The 17,925-nt window shown below is 42.5% G+C and overlaps 1 protein-coding gene across 1 annotated transcript in view; it reads right to left on the reverse strand.

The window, feature by feature from the left end:
• The window catches only part of malrd1 (MAM and LDL receptor class A domain containing 1), a 41,722-nt gene that overhangs the window by 12,282 nt on the left and 11,515 nt on the right, over positions 1–17,925 (reverse strand). Inside the window, exons 14-21 of the mRNA XM_034560402.1 lie at positions 17,204–17,360; positions 16,995–17,105; positions 16,108–16,321; positions 15,758–16,005; positions 13,764–14,052; positions 8,345–8,590; positions 7,099–7,256; positions 118–298 (exon numbers count right to left, since the gene is read on the reverse strand). Coding sequence (XP_034416293.1) covers positions 118–298; positions 7,099–7,256; positions 8,345–8,590; positions 13,764–14,052; positions 15,758–16,005; positions 16,108–16,321; positions 16,995–17,105; positions 17,204–17,360 — 1,604 coding nt within the window. The remainder of the gene's footprint in view (positions 1–117; positions 299–7,098; positions 7,257–8,344; positions 8,591–13,763; positions 14,053–15,757; positions 16,006–16,107; positions 16,322–16,994; positions 17,106–17,203; positions 17,361–17,925) is intronic.

Genomic DNA, 17,925 nt, shown 5'->3' on the forward strand with positions numbered 1-17,925 from the left:
GATCCTCTCATCCAACTCTTGGTAAATAAGCATCATTTGTGAATTGTCAAAGAAATCCTTTAAATGAGCAACGGATCACCACAACTACTTTTGTACAGTAAATTTCAGATCACCTACTTGGTGCGCAGTCTTTGAACTCCAGGTCATCGAGGGCGGCTCCTCCGCTCACGTCACTCGAGCGGATCCCCTCGAATATCAGCTGAAAGTTCCTCAGCTTCCTCAGAGGGATCTCCGCTCGGTTCCATTTATTCCCTTGATGCCCCGTCTTGCTCCACGCCTCCCACAAATTGCTCTCCGTCTGTGGAGGAGAGCGTCGTCGACAAAAGGACAACCATGTAGCGGTGGTGGTTTACGTCACCTGTCATCATTTCATAGAGCCGACAGCGGTGTAGACAGACGTCAAACTTTGAGCATCTTTGTCAAGAGTGAAGAAGATGAAATGAGCTGAAATTGACTCTTGAGCCGATTGCTGAGAAACAGTGAATGTCATCTGAGGGGAGTCATTATAGTGTCATCAGCATAATGTTGTAGGAATAAGTTCCTGCTGCCTAGAGACCTGCTCCTCACAATGAAACCCTGCTCAGCCGGAGTAATAGTAATGGTTTCTCTCACGCCACATATGGAACATATTAAGAGGCAGGCCGATGTGTACTCTCTGTAAGTCCCTTCTGTCTTTCCCCATGGTACACACCAGACACTAAATCAGGACTAATACAGCTTTGAAACACTGAATGTGACTTTGAAAAGGGTTTAGCGGATGTACATTGTTGCCGTCCAGTATCTCGCCGGCGGTTTTTAATGTGGTGTCAGGAGCATGAATGAGACATTTACAAAGTCATGTCACAGATACACTGTTATGACACAAGTAGAGCAACGGCAATGACCAGCCCGGGCTTTTGTTCGCTTCAATCACTGAACTCAACCGGCATAAATGAGACAGGCATTCAATTCCTTTCAAAACTCTCGCTCTGCAAAGTGTGAAAATACTATTTAATTGTTTATTTATACCAATATGAATATTACCTCTAAAAAAAACTTGGGCTATCAAAATAACGTCAACTATGAATCATTCATTTTCTCTACCACAAACCAACATAAGCCATCTCTTTATCCTCTTAAAACCCACCTGCCTTTCAGCGACAAGAAAATTGGCATAACAACAAAGGCTGAAAACTAAGCAGACAAAAGTTCAGGACACTTATTTTGTAGCCAGCAGGGTAACAGAAACAAGCATACCTAACAACATGGTGCAGGACAAAGAGATAATATTGTTTACGTCACTTAAAGTGTGGATGAATTATAGAGAACATAAGTTATATAACAATGTGCATATGTGTCCATATTGACAAAGGTACTAATTAAGACCTTCATTTTTTTGGTCTGTAAAAGAGACCGTCTAAATCGGAGCTCTGCTTTTTACAGCAAATTCAGACAAATATTTTTCAAATGCAAATTAAAGGAGAAGAAATATGATATAATCCTCTCTGCTGCATTGGCAACAGTAGTTAGATCAAAAGCATTCATGAAGCACAAAACTAAACAAAAAGCATTCAAAGATGGTGTTTCTATATTTTTCTATATTTTTCTTATCTCAAAAGAATCCCATGAAAGACTGAATGAATGAACCCGATCTTGTGTAGCCAAAGCCGGATGTTATTCATCTGTGCCTCCGTGTTGTTTAAAAACTATGAAAACACAACAATGAGCCACACTGTTGCACTGGATGACAAGTTCCTGCATTGCCATGAACACTGTAGTTTATTCCGAGATGATCAGACATACATGTTCATGCTGCTGTAATGGGGGGGGGAGAGATGCAGTACGACAGTATTCCAGAATAGTTTCAATTAACTTTATTCTAGGCAGATTCAACTAAATACAAAACAGTCTCTGGACCTTCAGTCAAACAGGATCCAACAGGAACCGGCAGGAGCTGAGGCAGCTCTCGTAGTCGGGGACAGAGACAAGGCGGGGAGGTCTAAACGGGCAGGGCCTGCAACGGGGGAGCAGCCGGCGGGTAGATGCCGGCGGGTCGGGCATTAACGCGGAGAACGATCTGACAGTGAGTGTGAGTGAAGCTGGGCCTTATATACCAGAGGGAGTATAGGTGCAGCAGAGTGGACAGGTGAGAGTGATGGAGGGAGCGAGGCGAGTGTGACTACCAGGTGCACTGAGTGAGCTGATTAGGCGAGTGCAGCAGAGTGGGCAGGTGAGAGTGATAGAACTGACGAGGTGATACAGAAGGTGAGTGATGGCTGAACTGTGACCGCTGCTGCAAATTCTATAAAATGTCAAATGTAAATGCGTATTCATACACTGGAAAAATTCCCCAACAAATGCACAAGTTACTGCGGTTCGAGTGACGTTTGCTAAGAGCGATAGTGCCCACTGTTAATTAAATTAAATACTATTGACCCATTTTCAACCAATGGGCTTGGGGCAAAGAATTGAGAGAAGAACTTATGAGTTTTGGTGTTTTCATGTTGACAATAAGGAGAATCTCAACCTTGAACTGCCATCTGTGTGTTAATGGGTGTGATTGGGTGAATGACGGTAAAACGCTTTGAGTGGTCGGAAGACTAGAAAATCACAATACAAGTCCATCTACCATTTAGCATTTAGGTGTACACCCTGTACGACCATGTCATGCTTCTGTAAGCACCCTGCCAGCTAGAGAGGAGGTAATCGAGATTCAAGTGTCCTTATTGCGACTTGCAAATGAAGTTTTTTTTAATGGCGTTTCTCTCTTGAGATGATTGGAAGGATTTTTCAAATCTTCTTCAGCTTCGGGTCAACACAGAGAAGCGCTGCCTGGTTAAACCACAGTGTGTTTAATAGGAGACCGTATAGATTTTAACTACCCCGCATCCTCCTGAGGTTCACAAGGCCAATAAAGATTGGTATGACTCTGCAATTATTCATAACCGCATCCTTGTCTTCACATCTTTTTTTTTTAAAAAGTGGCTGAATGACTGCAGGTCCAGAACATCGTTAATTCAGTTTGAGGACAGGGTCACGATGAAAAGTCTCAAACTTTTTTGGGACACTGCAGGTAAACTTAACACGCAATCATATAAGACAGAGATAACTAACTGTACTTGAAAGTGTCAAGATGTGGCCAGAGGCTTGACTGCAGTAAAAAGGGACTTGGTCTAATGTACAGGAGACCAGAGGAGAAGCAATGTCATATCATACTCTGCAGTATGAAAGCCTATTAAAATGCACCCTTGGGTGAGGCTTGCCCAGGCTGTCTCCTCTGCTTTATGCCAGTGGAGCCTTGGCTTAAAGTAATCTTGTTACTGTGAGTGCAGAGCGTAGATTATTAGGCAGCGTTACAGCAAGATGTATCCAGATTTATGTAATGAAATAAAGGCTCGATCCATAAAAGCAGCCTTGGTGCGACTGGCATGTGTAGCTCACACTTGATGTCTCTGTGGCGAATCAGTCGCTCGATCAATTTGAAGGTTTGTTTCCTGCGTTTGCTCAAAGCGAAGAGTGGATAAACATTTGCATCATTTCTTCTATTATCCCCCCGGTGACAGTCAAGAGGCTGAAAAGAACAAAGAAAAATGCAATCACAATAAAATGCCTTTGTTTTAAATTGAAATCCCCTATATCTTAACTATATACTGAATGTTTCACTAAGCCGAAATCCGATTTGTATTGCATGTATGTTTCATTGTATGGAGCCGACTGGCGGCCGTTTCTCTGTCGGATCATCTTCAATTCCACTTATTGTGCTCCATCTCTGCATAGTTAAGCGATGTTACAACACTAGTCTATTACCATATTGTTTATATGATATAGCTGCTCCACAACCAAGCTTCAAATCAAGAGCCGGCTGAAATGATTATCTCCGTCATGCTATATTTTACTCGGGGTGGGGGATCATCCTTTCTTTGGCTGTTGGGCAGGTGTTTTTTGGCTCACCATAATGGCGGGCCTACACAAACGAGCAAGTGGCAGGCGATGTAGCATCCGTTTAAAGTAATTCCCAAAAAGATTCAAACGGATGCTAACTCAAAAAAAGAACGTTTCGGGAAAAGTTTCACACTTTGTGAAATACGCATATTTGGAGTCTTTGAACACACAAACGCCACATAAAACCACAACTTGTTGTTTTCACACTTTATGTCTTTATGCTAAGCTAAGCGAACCAGATGCTGACACTAGCTTTAAAGGCCTGTTTGGGGCTCAAATGCACCCAAGATTTATTGAGGATGATTGACACTCGGATCACACACACGGTGGAGGTGTTCTGTGCTGAATACGGCCACATTCTTATAGCAGTGTGTCCGCGAACGTGCCCTGCTGAAGGACTGCCAGCTATTCAACTGATGTATGCCCGTGTGCGCACACTGATGCTCCGGCATTTGAAGATCCAATCAGCACAGAATGTATTCAGACTATCACTCCTGTCAAAAAGGCATTATCTGAATTCCAGAGTTTCCACATATATTTAATCCATAATCCAGATATTTTCGGTATCAAGCTTTCTGTTTTATTTAGATAATAATCCACAAAGGAAGTCACAGATGCCAGTCCCTCGCACCTTTATCTGCATCTGATAATGAAGTAAAATCAAAAGCATGAGACACAGAATGCACTCTACTCGCAGCTGGATCTCCTTGTATCACATGCAGCGTTGCATATTAGATGAATGCATAACAATGACACATCATCAGACAGCAGACTCTAAATCTGGTGAACCAGAGGGGGTAGAGGACAATTGCCTGCTGTGTCCAGTCCACTCACTGATGGATAACAACTCGAGCAGTTCACAGTGATATAAATAGACAGAACTGTTGAGCCTCCTGTGAGACCCCACGGAGGGAAACACTTGCCAGGTAAATATAATCCCCTCCCTCCCACTCTGTGCCTCGGCCCACTGAAGTCTACCGCGATCATTACCATAACTGCCTTTGTTCTTCAATCAACCTTTAAAAAGATGGCTCACGTTGTATTGACACTATGTGTGTGTGTGCGTGTGTATTTGCAGGCATGTCTGTGCAAATGTGTGTTCATGTTTGTCTTTATGTAGCCGTTTTGACACAAGGCAACATTGAGACTATGAAAATGCTATAATGTTGTAAATTATAGCACAAAGCAATAATCTGTAAGTGCTAATGTCTCTGAACCTTCTAGGTCACACATTCACTTAAGATGATTTATGTTGTATGGGAGACTACAGGGACATAGAGCAGAACTGAGATATCGGTTCTCTCTCACTCACACTGAACACAAATCAGGCAACACGCTCAATGTGTAAAATCATACGTGGTGACCTCTGAACTCACGCGCTTCTCTGTCTGCGTCAGTGTGCGAGTGATTCCATCGCCTCATTTTCATGTGGAGAGCTAACTTTCTGTAAAAAAGGCCACATTTTCCATTTTCCACCTAAACGTGAACATGCAGGACATGTAAAATAGTCCAGTTCATCATCCCCCGTCTCTCACATGATATATTTGCTTACTCTGTTTTGTCCATTGTGCTTGGGTCCCTGGTCTTCGATCCGTGACAGTGGTAGTATTTGTATAATAATTAAATTCAAAACCGCATCGATAAATATATCCACATCCTCAGGTGCTAGATTGAGTGTACACGCAGGTTTTGAGAGACATGGCATTCATATTTTTTCAATGGGAAAATCTCTTCACGTTCTCAATTTAAAAAAAAAAAAAAAGGTATCACTGCTTCTCAGTTCTTCCTGACTCCATTCCTGACGGTCTTTGAGCTAATCATGAGTGACGAACTCTTCCATCAGGAAAAACAACCACATCTAAGCTTAAAATTGTGATATTTCATCGAAATCCCTTTGTTACTATATAACACAAACTAGATTGTGTATAAAACATTAAATTGTGCCCTCCACATTTATTTTTGTAAAATAAAGTATAAAAGAAATTCAACTTTTTTTGGAATAATTTTTGGTATCATAACCCTTCTTCTAGTCATTGATGCACGTTTCCAAAGAGGTGCAGAACTTAAATATTGCACAAAAAAATGCGGCAACAGTGAGTACAATGTGAAACAAGCAAAATCAACACCCTGAAACAGCGCAGGGTTCAGGGGGTTGAAGACATAAAAGGAAATAGCACTGAAGATATTTGCAAACATTGCTCAGACAAGAGAAATACTGCATTTGTTCGGGACTATTTAAATATTCAATCTTTGACGATACAGGTAATAAATACCTCTGTGTTGTTTTTGGTCATGGACGTGGAACATTTTCTACTCTTTAAATCTATTGTTTTATTGTCTACTGTCCTCAATCACTTTGAACTGTAATTCATGTTTGGTCTTTTTATGGCATATATGTTTTCAATAACAACTGAAAGACTGGCGCTTTAATAAGCGCATTCATATTTAAAATGTTGATGGAGCTAAAAAAAACACACAAATTTGCATGATGACGTGTTTTGAAAAAACGGTTTCTGCAGCGCCCACAAGGACACGCTGGGAATCGTGCTTGTGCTTTGCATATGGGAAGATGGGAGACACATTTTGCACACTTTCACACACAATCACACATTGAAAAATGAATCTACTCTGGCACAAGTCCCGCCCCTTGACCTTGAGTCGTACCTGACAAAGTTAAATGAAGTTGAGACGACACGGGCCACAGGCGGGAGGAAGGCACCGTAAATCACAGCAGAATTTCAATGGCAGAAACACTGCAAGCAGAAACCCTGATCCCTGAAAGTCCACCACACAAACTGGAAGGCTGAACGCCAGACAAGCAAGACGCCTTGAGAACTGGCAGAGCTGGTGGTGGTAGTGAGGGGTGGGGGCGCTGCTCTGGGCCAAAGGGGAGACCACGACCCCCCATGACTCACCTCAACCTACCACCACAGATATAATTGACAGCCGCACCTCTCTTTTTACCAAATTACTGACGCCACACGACAGCAGTGCTAATATGACATGATTACTGTCATCATTAATATGATTTAATATGATCTGGCTTTTGATAGCCACGCTTGATGGAACGAGATATGTTGGCAGGGTTCCTTTTGTAAAGTATCATGAACTGACACCAGTTAAATTCATCATTTCTAATCATGAGTGTGTCAAAATACTCGTCTGCAGGTGGTTTACCTTGATCAGCAGGCGGATTGTTCCCGAGGCCACCTGGGAAATGTAGTACCAGAAGGAGAGCTTGCAGATGGCGCTCGACTCTTTCCAAGCAGAGCTCCTAATATGAGCCTTATCCCCTTTGAGCCCCACCGGTGTAGCTTCCAGATAGAAGAAATGACCTAAAGAGAGTAAAGAACAGAAGTGATGGAGGAGAAGGGCAGCGCCGAGGGAGTCGAGGCGAAGGGTAATTGATAGCCTGGCTCTTACGGCCAGGGACAAATTACAGCACTGTCACAAACATTGTGGTCAAAGAGTCAAAGCGGGGGAGGGGGTCGCAGAGTAATAGCCGACACATCTTCTAATGTCCCGCTGCTTTTTGACATCCGGGGACCTTTTAAAGCTTCTCGGTCGAGTCAAGCGCGTAATGAAAGGAGAAAAACTGCGATGGTGAACAAAGGGAGTGCAACTGTGCATTCATGTGTCCTTCTATGGGGCAATTGTTTTCTACATCACTAATGACTCCAGAAAGCCTTTTTATCATTATAACCTTTAGGACTGAACATGAACATCGCACAAGATTACAGTGTAAAGTTCTTATCCTTCACATCTTCATGAAATCAAACCCTGCGTTTAATATTATTCACGGCCTGCATTTTTTTCAGCACCAATTATCTCTAGTTTTATTGTTTGTCCGCCTTTCCCGCCGCTCTGGATTCAGGATGCTTTTCCCGATCTACAGGAAATGAGGCGTGCATTACATGCAGGGTTTCTGTTTTTATTAATGACGTCTCATTGATATCAGCCTCACTGTTTACTGCTCACTCTCACACAGACGCATCAGGGCGTCATCAACTTTAGGGCGATTTGGGGAAGCTCCTCCATAAGCTGTGTGTGCAAATGCACATACGTGTTTATATATTCATGCGTATCTCTTTTTACCCTGCACACTGTATAATGGAATTACACCCTGCATCAATCACACCTGCCGTACATTGATTCAGTCATGAATTAAACATTGCGGAGAGCTACTGCGGCATTTCAGGTTTAACAAATAGGAATTAAAAAATCTGCTCCGTTCCATAAACTCTGATACAAAACCACCCAGAAGTGAAGGTGCATTTCAATTACACATTGGAAATCCAAAGAGGAGGCTAGCACAGCGAGGAACTTCACTTTAATGGGAAATGTTGAGGGTTTTAAACGACTTTTACACGAGTCGACGGTTTAAGTGCGTATGAACGACGCAAGGCAAATTGTGAACACATACCACTTTCATCCAACAATGTGTGGTCATACGGAGGCCGTATGCTTTTCACAGATCCGGTCCCCAGCGTCCAATCAAAGTTATCGGCCAGGGAGCTCATCCAGCCACAGCGGCCGTTCTCAAAGGAGCAGGAAGTCCCACAATCCTTTTCATCGGTGCCATCGCCACAGTCATCTGTGAAGTCACAGCTCTGCCCCGGAGTGAAACACCGGCCATTTTCACACGGCAGGGAGCCTGAAGGACAGGAGCCTGCAAATAAAGACACACCCATGAAATAATCATTCACACTGACGTTAGGAGACAAACACTGCCAGTCTGTATTCGTGTATGTTCTAGTATGTAAAGGAATGCGTTTCCCAGCAAGGACGTGGTCCGTCAACATCGTGACACGCGTTAACGTTTTATTGTCCAGAGCGAGACTTAGAGGTCGGAGGTCAAGATTGTGAGGAGACAAGTAGGCCTACCTCTATTCATCTTCTTGCTGTAAGTTAGATGAAAGAACTGATGACACTCACATGTCAAATAGCAAGCTTGTTAGCTTAGCTGAGCATAATGACTGAAAACAGGGTGAAACCGAGGGCTCTGTCCCAAGGTAACACGTGTACCGACCGTCACCTTAAAAGTTTAATCTGTACAAAAAATAGAAACGATTCCAGGAGGTCACTGCTCCCGGCTCAGAAACAGGGTGGCACAAAATGCCCTGTAAAACACTTTGTTTTTTGTACGTATTAAACAAACAAGACATAACATTGTTACTTTTTTGACAGAGCCACCCAAACTGTTTCCAGCCTTTATGCTAAAATGAGCTAACCATGTGCTGGATGTAGCCTCATATTTATGGTGCAGATCTTCTCATCTAAGTTTTGACAAGAATCGTATAAGAATAGTTCCCGAAATGTCTAACTATTCCTTTAAAAATCAAATAATCTGAATACTGTCTTTTCTTCTTCCAGCTACTGTGTGCTTCACCAAACTTAAGAGCACCCCAGGCCTCAGTAATAGCTTCAGAGCACAAGAAGTCAACTCAAGAGGGGGGGAGACCATCTGCATGCAGCATCAGTGTCTCTTTAAGAAGCTTAAGAAGACAAGGGGGGGGACGACAAATCATTGTATCATAGGGTGGGCAGGTCTGCAGGAGGCTGTAATCTGCTTCTTTTGGCGCCAGGCATTCCAGTGCTTGGGTTTTGGGGAGTGTTAGAAAGGGAGCTGAGGCGTGATGAAGAGGGGTGGTCCCTGAAAGTAAAAGAGAGAAAGGGGTATAAGTCCCTTCTAATTCTTTGTTCTTCTTCAGATGCATAGGACCAGAAGCAATGCGCCCCAACAAAAGGCACATGGGAAGCCAGGAAGCCACGGCTCCCGACTGAAGCTGCGCTACCTCACCACCTGATGTGCAGCATGCTGGTGGATTCATTTAAAGAAAAGTGAAAGGTTGAAGCTAATAACCCTGCCACATCTCCCACAACCGACTAAATCTCTTGAGATATGCAGTTCTTCCATCTGAATGTACTCATTTGTCCACATTAACTCCAATACGTATCTTGTTTCATGGATAACGTTGTTGCTCTGCAGTGCTGTGTGTAATGGGACCCACTGTCCTCATATACAGTACATCGGTTGGCTCACTGCCCCCTGGTGCAAGGATGTTGCCCTAGATCAACTTTTATAATCAACCCTTACTTCTGCAATGAAAGGTCTGACAGATAAAGTGAAGGATGTTTTCCTAGCGGGACAAAACGAAAGGTGCCAGGCGAATCCATATGTTCTATTTCTATTTCATTGTTTTCTTTTAATGATGTGTAAAAAAAAAAACTGAAGCTTCGTCATGGTCCCTGCCTTTCTTTGTCCTGCTTCATGAAACACAGATTACACAGTGACAGCATCAAAACCACATTGCTCTCCCAGTATGTCTGATACCTACGAAGAAAATCAAAGCTATGATACAAGGCCGCTGATAAGAGGAGGACGGAGAGAACAAGTCTAGTTACTCGTCTAAGTGATTGCTGGCTACACAATCACTGTCACTAATGCAATTACATGTCTTAGCATAGTTTGTGGCGTTGCATTATTAAACCTATTAGGTGTTTCTAATATTCTGCCCGCCTTGCATATGTAAGCAGAGAGGACAGCAAACTAGAAACACCCCTGAATGTAATGTAGTTATACGTACAAGAATATCTTTAACCTCAATAATAAACATTTGATTCCTCATCAACAGCTGAACATTATGAGCTTCGTAAAGGTAGATTTTATGGCAGGCCTGTTGCATTGGACGGCATTAGATTGTACAGCCGTATCCAATAAAGAGGCCACTGAGTGGAGGAGACTATGTACAGTAAATGTTCCTGAGGCCTTTCTCCAGACATTCACAGAGAACCATGTGCAAAATCATATGCAGGGAGAAGAGATTGCCAATGAAGTCTTAATGAATTACCATCTTTCCATTTCTCTTCCAGTGAATGTGAATACTTTGTCTCCTCACTTTCATTATTCATGAGGCGGAGATTTCGGCTGCTGGCTAGTTCATAAAGGTCGAGATCGGCAAGACGTGAAATTGGGACACTTTTTCTGATTTGCTCACGTTGTTCTTTTTCTTCTTTTTTTCCATGCAGTTGGTAAACATACGTAGTCGTCTCTGACAGCGCATTGTTGTTAAAATGATGTGCACGGTATTCTACAAATTTGCTTAAAAGGCAAAGCTATGTGTCTTACCGGTCCATCAATAACTGGCAGTATTATAGACTGAAGCAGATTGTAATTACAGTTCCTGCTGTCTGCGCTCTCTGCAGCGTGCAGCAGCTGAGGAGGCGCTTCTCTCAACCTTGTTATTCTATGAAATCTTTATGACAGGTATTCCCAGCTTTACTAAAACTACACACACACACCTATATATCACCTCCACTTCTGTACGATGGAGGTGAATTCAATGTAACAGCAACATCTTTTTATTCTGGATAATCCACTACAGTTTCCAGAGGGACTATTTCTTCAGTAGAAAATAGTTTCACATATCACAGTAAAGTCTTTTGATTATTCACAGTAAGAATGCTTGGTTTCAAAGACACACAAACAACCCTTTGTTCACCTCCACTGTGTTTAAGTGTTTCACTGCTTTCAGCAGACAGCGATATCGACAGAAAGATCATTTGAGCATCTTTTAGATCCCCAAGAGTCACGGTGAAGGCGCCAAGCAGAGCAGGATGGAAAGATAATGAACAGCATTAACATGAAAGCATCATTAGCACGCAGACCTCAGCGAAGCCGCACTACTTCAGAGTTTTATAGTGACAGATTTATACTCTGACTCTGTTGGGGGGTCTAGCTAGTCACTGTATGCACTTGTTGACGAATGCAAATAGACAACGAGTCAACGAGTCAACGAGACGTGTAAGAGAAAGAGACCGCTGTTGACAAAATAAAATAAATCACACTTCTGCTGCTGGAAAGAACGCTTCTCCAGCTCATCTCAAAAAGACGAGTGCAGACAATCCAGAAACTATCTCTACTCCTCGACATCCGATACAAAAGAAAGGCAATAAAATGAATAGGCCAATTATAGCCGCAGTAACAATGGCAATAAATCAGCTCTTGTTCATTGCTCTCGCCTCTTAAAGGGTTCCCTCTTCAAGAATGTAAAGGATGCAGACAAACTAGTAATGGATGAATAGTTACCAGGTCTGAGACAAAGGAATTGCTTTACTAAAGTCAGTGCTGAGACAGATGGTGACAAACGGGACCTCAGTAGTCAAGTGAATGTCTCAGAGTGTATTGTGTTGCTCCATGTTTACCAAGAGACACCCACAGATGTCATAAATCTCCTAAATTTCCAGGAGGTCGGACACATATTTTAGTCATGAATTTCTGAAACTGCCAATTCTCTTCTTCCAAATGAAGATACGGTTCTTGTATGTCAGCCGATAATCCTCTTATTGCTCATTTAACAGCACACTCTTAGAGCAAAAGTCATCGAAATAATTGCAATTATCCGCGTTTTAGTAATGCAATATCGTTCCTAAATCAGATAAATACTCTAATTTTGGCACATGGGGCTCCACAGCTGTGTTCCCCGAAGGCTGTCAGTTATTATTACCATTTGGAAATATGTTCACGAGTTATTATTTACTAAAAGCAAGAAGAAGACATCCCAGCACTCTCCTTCTCACAATGGAATTAAAAAGCTGCAATTGACTGCCTAGTTCTTTTCTGATCAATAATAAAAAGCAATGTCCCAACTACAATGGCCTTCATCTGGGCTCTGGTCCATTTGCAGACACATACTGGCCTCCTATTAATGCTCCAGTACAAACAAGCCAGGTGTTTTACTCTAATTCTTGTTTTGCATGGCCAGTGCCTTGTTGAGTCTTTGTCTCCACAGCCTAAAGGAATACTTCACGCCCAAAATGACCATTACTCACCTGTGTAGTAAGCAGAGAATCAAAAACCGTCAAAAAGTAGTGAAAAATGAAAGTAAATGGGGCAAAACTATATCAAACCATCACGCATAATCCAAGTCTCATTTATCAAGTCGTATTCTCACTACTCCCTAAACGCATGCGTCTTTGCTAAAGATTTACATTTAAAACACTAAATCATAAACAGTCTCACGCTTGCGCGGGCTTGCTATTCATCACGTGTTTTAAATAATGAGGTTTTAGGGAAGATGCATGTGTTTGGGAAGGGCCTGAGCGTACGTCTGGATATATGAGACTTTCACTATGCTGCACGAGCTCTGTGAGTTTGTAATTTGATGTTGTGATATAGTTTTGCTGTTGTTAAACACGAGCCGCATTCACTTCCATTCATCAAGACTTTTCACGTTTTTTTTTGTATTCTTCGTTCGCCGTGTTTTCGTTCAAAGTTTTCTTCAAGAATTCAAAGTAACAATCGCAAGTAATTGATCATTTATTCCTTTAACTGCTCCTGTGAGCTTTTGTACTTTATGTGGTGAGGTCACCATTGTTATCTAGCAACAGAGCAAACATACAATGCACAGATCAACAACAGCTTCTGATCCAGCTCTAAGTAAATAAGTAAAAGACATTACCTCATGGTGGCGTTTAAAGGAAAAGAACCGGGGTCAACATAGAGTAAGTTGTTGTATTCATCTTCTGGAGATTTAATAGACTATTTAAAAGCTGTTGAGTGACTTTAGTCCGAACCAAAGTGGTGGATCAAAGTAACATTGTGTTCTTGTAGAATCAAGAACTATTTTGAAAGGCAATTCAAAGAGATAGTAGGAATAAAGTAAATCAAATGTCATCATAATGTGATTGATGAAAGTCAATATCAAAGAGATTAGTCACTGAAGAAAACAGCAGTTCTTTACAATGTTTTGAGTTCAAGGGGGGTCTGGCAGGAGGCGGAGCAGAGGGGGAAAAAAGAGCTTATCATGCATAAAACAATGGAGACAAAGTAGAGTGTCTACCTGCAGGAGGCGGAGGAGTGCTGTCCTCCACTTTAGCTGAGAAAGCGAGCAGACACCCTGGAGAGAAAGTGATGTCATCCAGGCAGATGTCGCCCTTCTGACTTCGGCCCACCTTGCCCTCAAACATGACCTGAAAGTCCCTTTCATGGCTCAGCGGGATCTCCCTCATCTGCCAGTAGTTGCCCTGGTCTCCCGTCAGGTTCAATAAGAGATGAAGATGCCCTTCGCTTTTACTGAACACGCTGAGGGTCCCGATGCCGTCTCCAGACATGTGAAAGTAGAAACGCATCTGGACCAAGGATGGAAAAATGAGAAATATGTGAAAATAAGGCACTGAGTTACAGAGTGTGCAGAGGTGAACAATACTTTTCTATTTGTTCTCTCAACAGTGTGAAGAAAAATACAGGTTGCCATCAAAATGTTGGAGTATACACATTGTTACAGGCTGCTACACAGCTCGGCACTCTGACACTGCTTTCTTTTCCATTTTCATATTCTCTTTCTCTACAATAACTATTACTCCCCATGGCAGAATATACGGAAATAAACCAAAATGATGGGCATAGAGAGGTAATTAAGTTTGAATCTAGTGACTGGATCGAAGCACTTTTTCCTTCCAGCCCTTGTCTTATGAAAGATTGGTGATACATCGTCTCTGTCCGTCACACAGAACTGAGACAGTGATGTGTTTAATAGGCTCTCTCTGCAAATGGAGGCGTGTAACAGCTCCAGCAGCACAACTACACCCTCCATCTCTGGAGAGCGGTTGCCCGTCCTTCTCTCCCTCTCACGTCTCCCGTGCACGGCCATCCCTTCACTTTCATTGGTGCCTTTTTGCTGACTGCGTGACTGATTGACAGGTAAAAAGTGGGATGAGACAGACTCGACGCGCAGAGCAAACTGAGCAGTCAATCAAGACATCGCCCCCGGTAGAGCATCGGGCTGACAGATGGGAGGACGCACACACGCACACTAAGTGCACAAGCACACACACTCAATGTGTGATTGCTTGTTAAGTTGCAACACAATTTCAACTGCAAAGCCGCTCTCATGTAAGTTCTGCTAAATATATAAATACGAGGCTCCAGGCAGGAGCTTAGTTTAGCTCTAGATAAAGAAAACACGTTATTCTATTTGTTTGTTTAATAGTCCAGGACACAAGCCCCCTGAAAACACAATATAGTGCAATTAAAAGTCAGAGAGTTTATTACTTTTGGACAGAGCGAGGCTAGCTGCTTCCTCCTGGATTCAGTCTAAGCTGAGCTAACGTGTACTTATACATATACAGGTGTACTTCATATATTTAGCAGACAGATGCAGGGGCGTTATCGATCCTCTCAACAAAATGTGATTACTGTACATGTGCCAATACATGTTGAATTCAGCTCTTTGTGTACGTTTTCTTAGGGATGAATGCATTTCTGGTGAAATGGACAGAAATTGTATGTTGGTCACCTTTCGTTATTTCCTAAACTAAAATAATAATCCAAATTGCATCTGTGGTTTCCAGCTGATTACAACACTGTTCCTGCTGCTTCTTATTCCTAAGAACACTTTATAACATATAAATATATAATTGAATATAAAAACATGCAGCATCTTCGGTGTGTAGTTACGACTGGAAATATAGTTTTTTTTGCCCTTTTAAAAATGGAGCAATCTGCAGTAAACCTTCAAATTACATCCACAGAATACATTTTAGCATTCATGGCAGGAAAGCCACAGAAGTGCTAATGTTTTATTACATTTTTTAGTGTGTCTTTAACTTGTTCCCTCTATTCTGATTGTTATAGTTTTTTGCGTTTCACTTTTACTGCTGTAGGTGGTAATCTTTTGATTGAAACTATATATTCTATTCAGAACCTTTGTGCTCAAGGGAGCATCTGTGCAAAAATAAATTGTCAATATATATCGATTTTCCAGTAGTACTAAAAATAATGGCTATCATACTAACTAGTTTTCCCCTTTACAGAATGAACTGCACTTTGTCTCACCTTGCACTGTAAGCTCCTGCGGCTCAGTAAGGGTCCTGATATTCGGGCGGCGTCTCCGACTGCCTGGGGGAAGGAGCTCTCCAGGTAGAGGTAGTGCCCTGAGGGGTCTCTCAAGGTGTGGTCACTTGACGGTCCGGTGCCAACTGTGGGGGTGCGGCCCGCTTTGATCAGCCAATCAAAGTCATCCTGTCGGCACTGACGCCAGGAACAGAGGTCAAACTCAAAGCTGCAGCGCCCACTAAAGCCCTCTGAAAGACAGCAATACAAAGTGTAATCTATCCAGGCTATCCATTCATCTGGAATGGATCTGTTGCAGGGTGTCATCAGTCACACATGAGAGGAGGCCTCACTGCAGATGTGGGCGTCCTCGTCGGAGCTGTCCCCGCAGTGGTTGATGAAGTCACACAGGTTGTCCTGAGGGATGCAGTGGCCATTAGCGCAGGCGTACTGCTCAGGTGTGCACGGCAGGTCTGAAGGAAGAGAAGGGGAGCAGTGCAGGAAGCTGACGTCATCTATCACCACATCGCCCATGTAGCTGATCCCTCGCTTTGCCCTGAACACCACCTGACCAAGAACAACAGAGCGAAGATCTTCATCCAGTCTGTCATAATCACGTAGATTTTTAGACACCCGACGCCTAATTAACATCATAAGACGAGAGACTGGAACATAAGCGCCAATAGCTGCTTGTCCTATGAGTCACACTGACCTGGAATAACCTCAGCAGACAGACACAATGACACCTTTACAACTCTGATTACTGTCACACTCACAAGTTAAGACTCATTAGACTGAATTAGACTCAATCAATTCATTGATTATCAAGTCTGTGCATACAATTGAGCCTGTCAAGTTAGGCCAATTATTGTTGTGCACATACAGTAACCTGAGAGGATGTCTCTCAAACTGAATGTCAATAATGATCATGTCTACAATTGTAAAAGTGATAATGACACATACATATCCTAAAATTGCCAGTGCCGGATTTTTGAAGAAATCTCCTCCAGGCATTCCTGAGTTATTGCATTCACGAGAATGTGACAGACGGACGTACAGCCCACAAAATGAATGCCACTGTCACCGGCTCAAAAGTATAAAGAGGATTACAACTAAAGAGACATCTTTGTGGGGAACTAATATCCCCCGAAGCTAGAGCAGTATTATTGACTATGAAAATATGAACCATTTCACTCTGATTATGTTACCCATTTGAAAGTATCTCTAATAATTGACGCACCTGGAAGCTGTTAGATAACCCCAAGAACACTTCTCCTCGTCTCCATTTGTTTCCCTGGTTACCACTCTGAGACCAAACCTGATGAGTGACGTTTCCATACTTGATCAGCACCTGCAAATATAGTGAGAATAACAGACGTGGATTTTCTGATGAACCCGTTACTCTGATTACAATTCTCCGGATGAATACAGTCTCTTTACTGGTCTTACTTGCAGCGATCCCACTGTGAACCCGCTCATGTGGTACCAGAAGACCAGGGTGCACTGGGGCCCAGTGGAGGAGATGGCAGGTGTCTGGAGGTCAGTGGCTTGACCGTAGCCGCCGTTTGAACTGTCTGCACACATGTACCAACCCTCTGGACCGCCTCTATCAGAGCAAAGACAGAACGCACAGAATTACCTCCCCAACTTGTGAGTGCAACAGTGAAATTTAGCATAAATTTAGAGTCATTGTTGGGTTTGGTTTGTTGTACATCTGAGTGAAATTGTTTTTATTTTCTTGTGTATAAGTATTAAACACTACTGCTCTGAGGAAGGCCTCTGGAGAGTTTCAGCTCGAGGGCCTGAGGGAAGAAATGTCTGAAATCTACTGGTCAAAGTGCCAATTTCTGCTCTCACTGGTGACTCAACAAAACACAGATAAGGACAATCGGGTTGGTCTATCCGCTATTGATGAGTCACACCAACTCAGCTCACAATACATTTAGCTTTTAGTAAAGTAAAAAGTAATAACGCTTAAAAAAAGAGAACTTAATTACTTTCCTTCTTTCTATTTTTTTCTTGAATCTCATCCCCACTCTGTACTTAAATCTACTTAGTGGTTATTTATCTCTTCTACAACAATTACATAATCATAGAGACATTTGATTAATTCCTTTTCACCATCCATTATTTTCCGTATTAATCTTGAATCTTTTTGTCCATAAACTGTC

This window comes from Cyclopterus lumpus, chromosome 20, assembly GCF_009769545.1.
Source record: "Cyclopterus lumpus isolate fCycLum1 chromosome 20, fCycLum1.pri, whole genome shotgun sequence".
In the NCBI taxonomy this organism is placed as follows: Eukaryota; Metazoa; Chordata; class Actinopteri; order Perciformes; family Cyclopteridae; genus Cyclopterus; species Cyclopterus lumpus.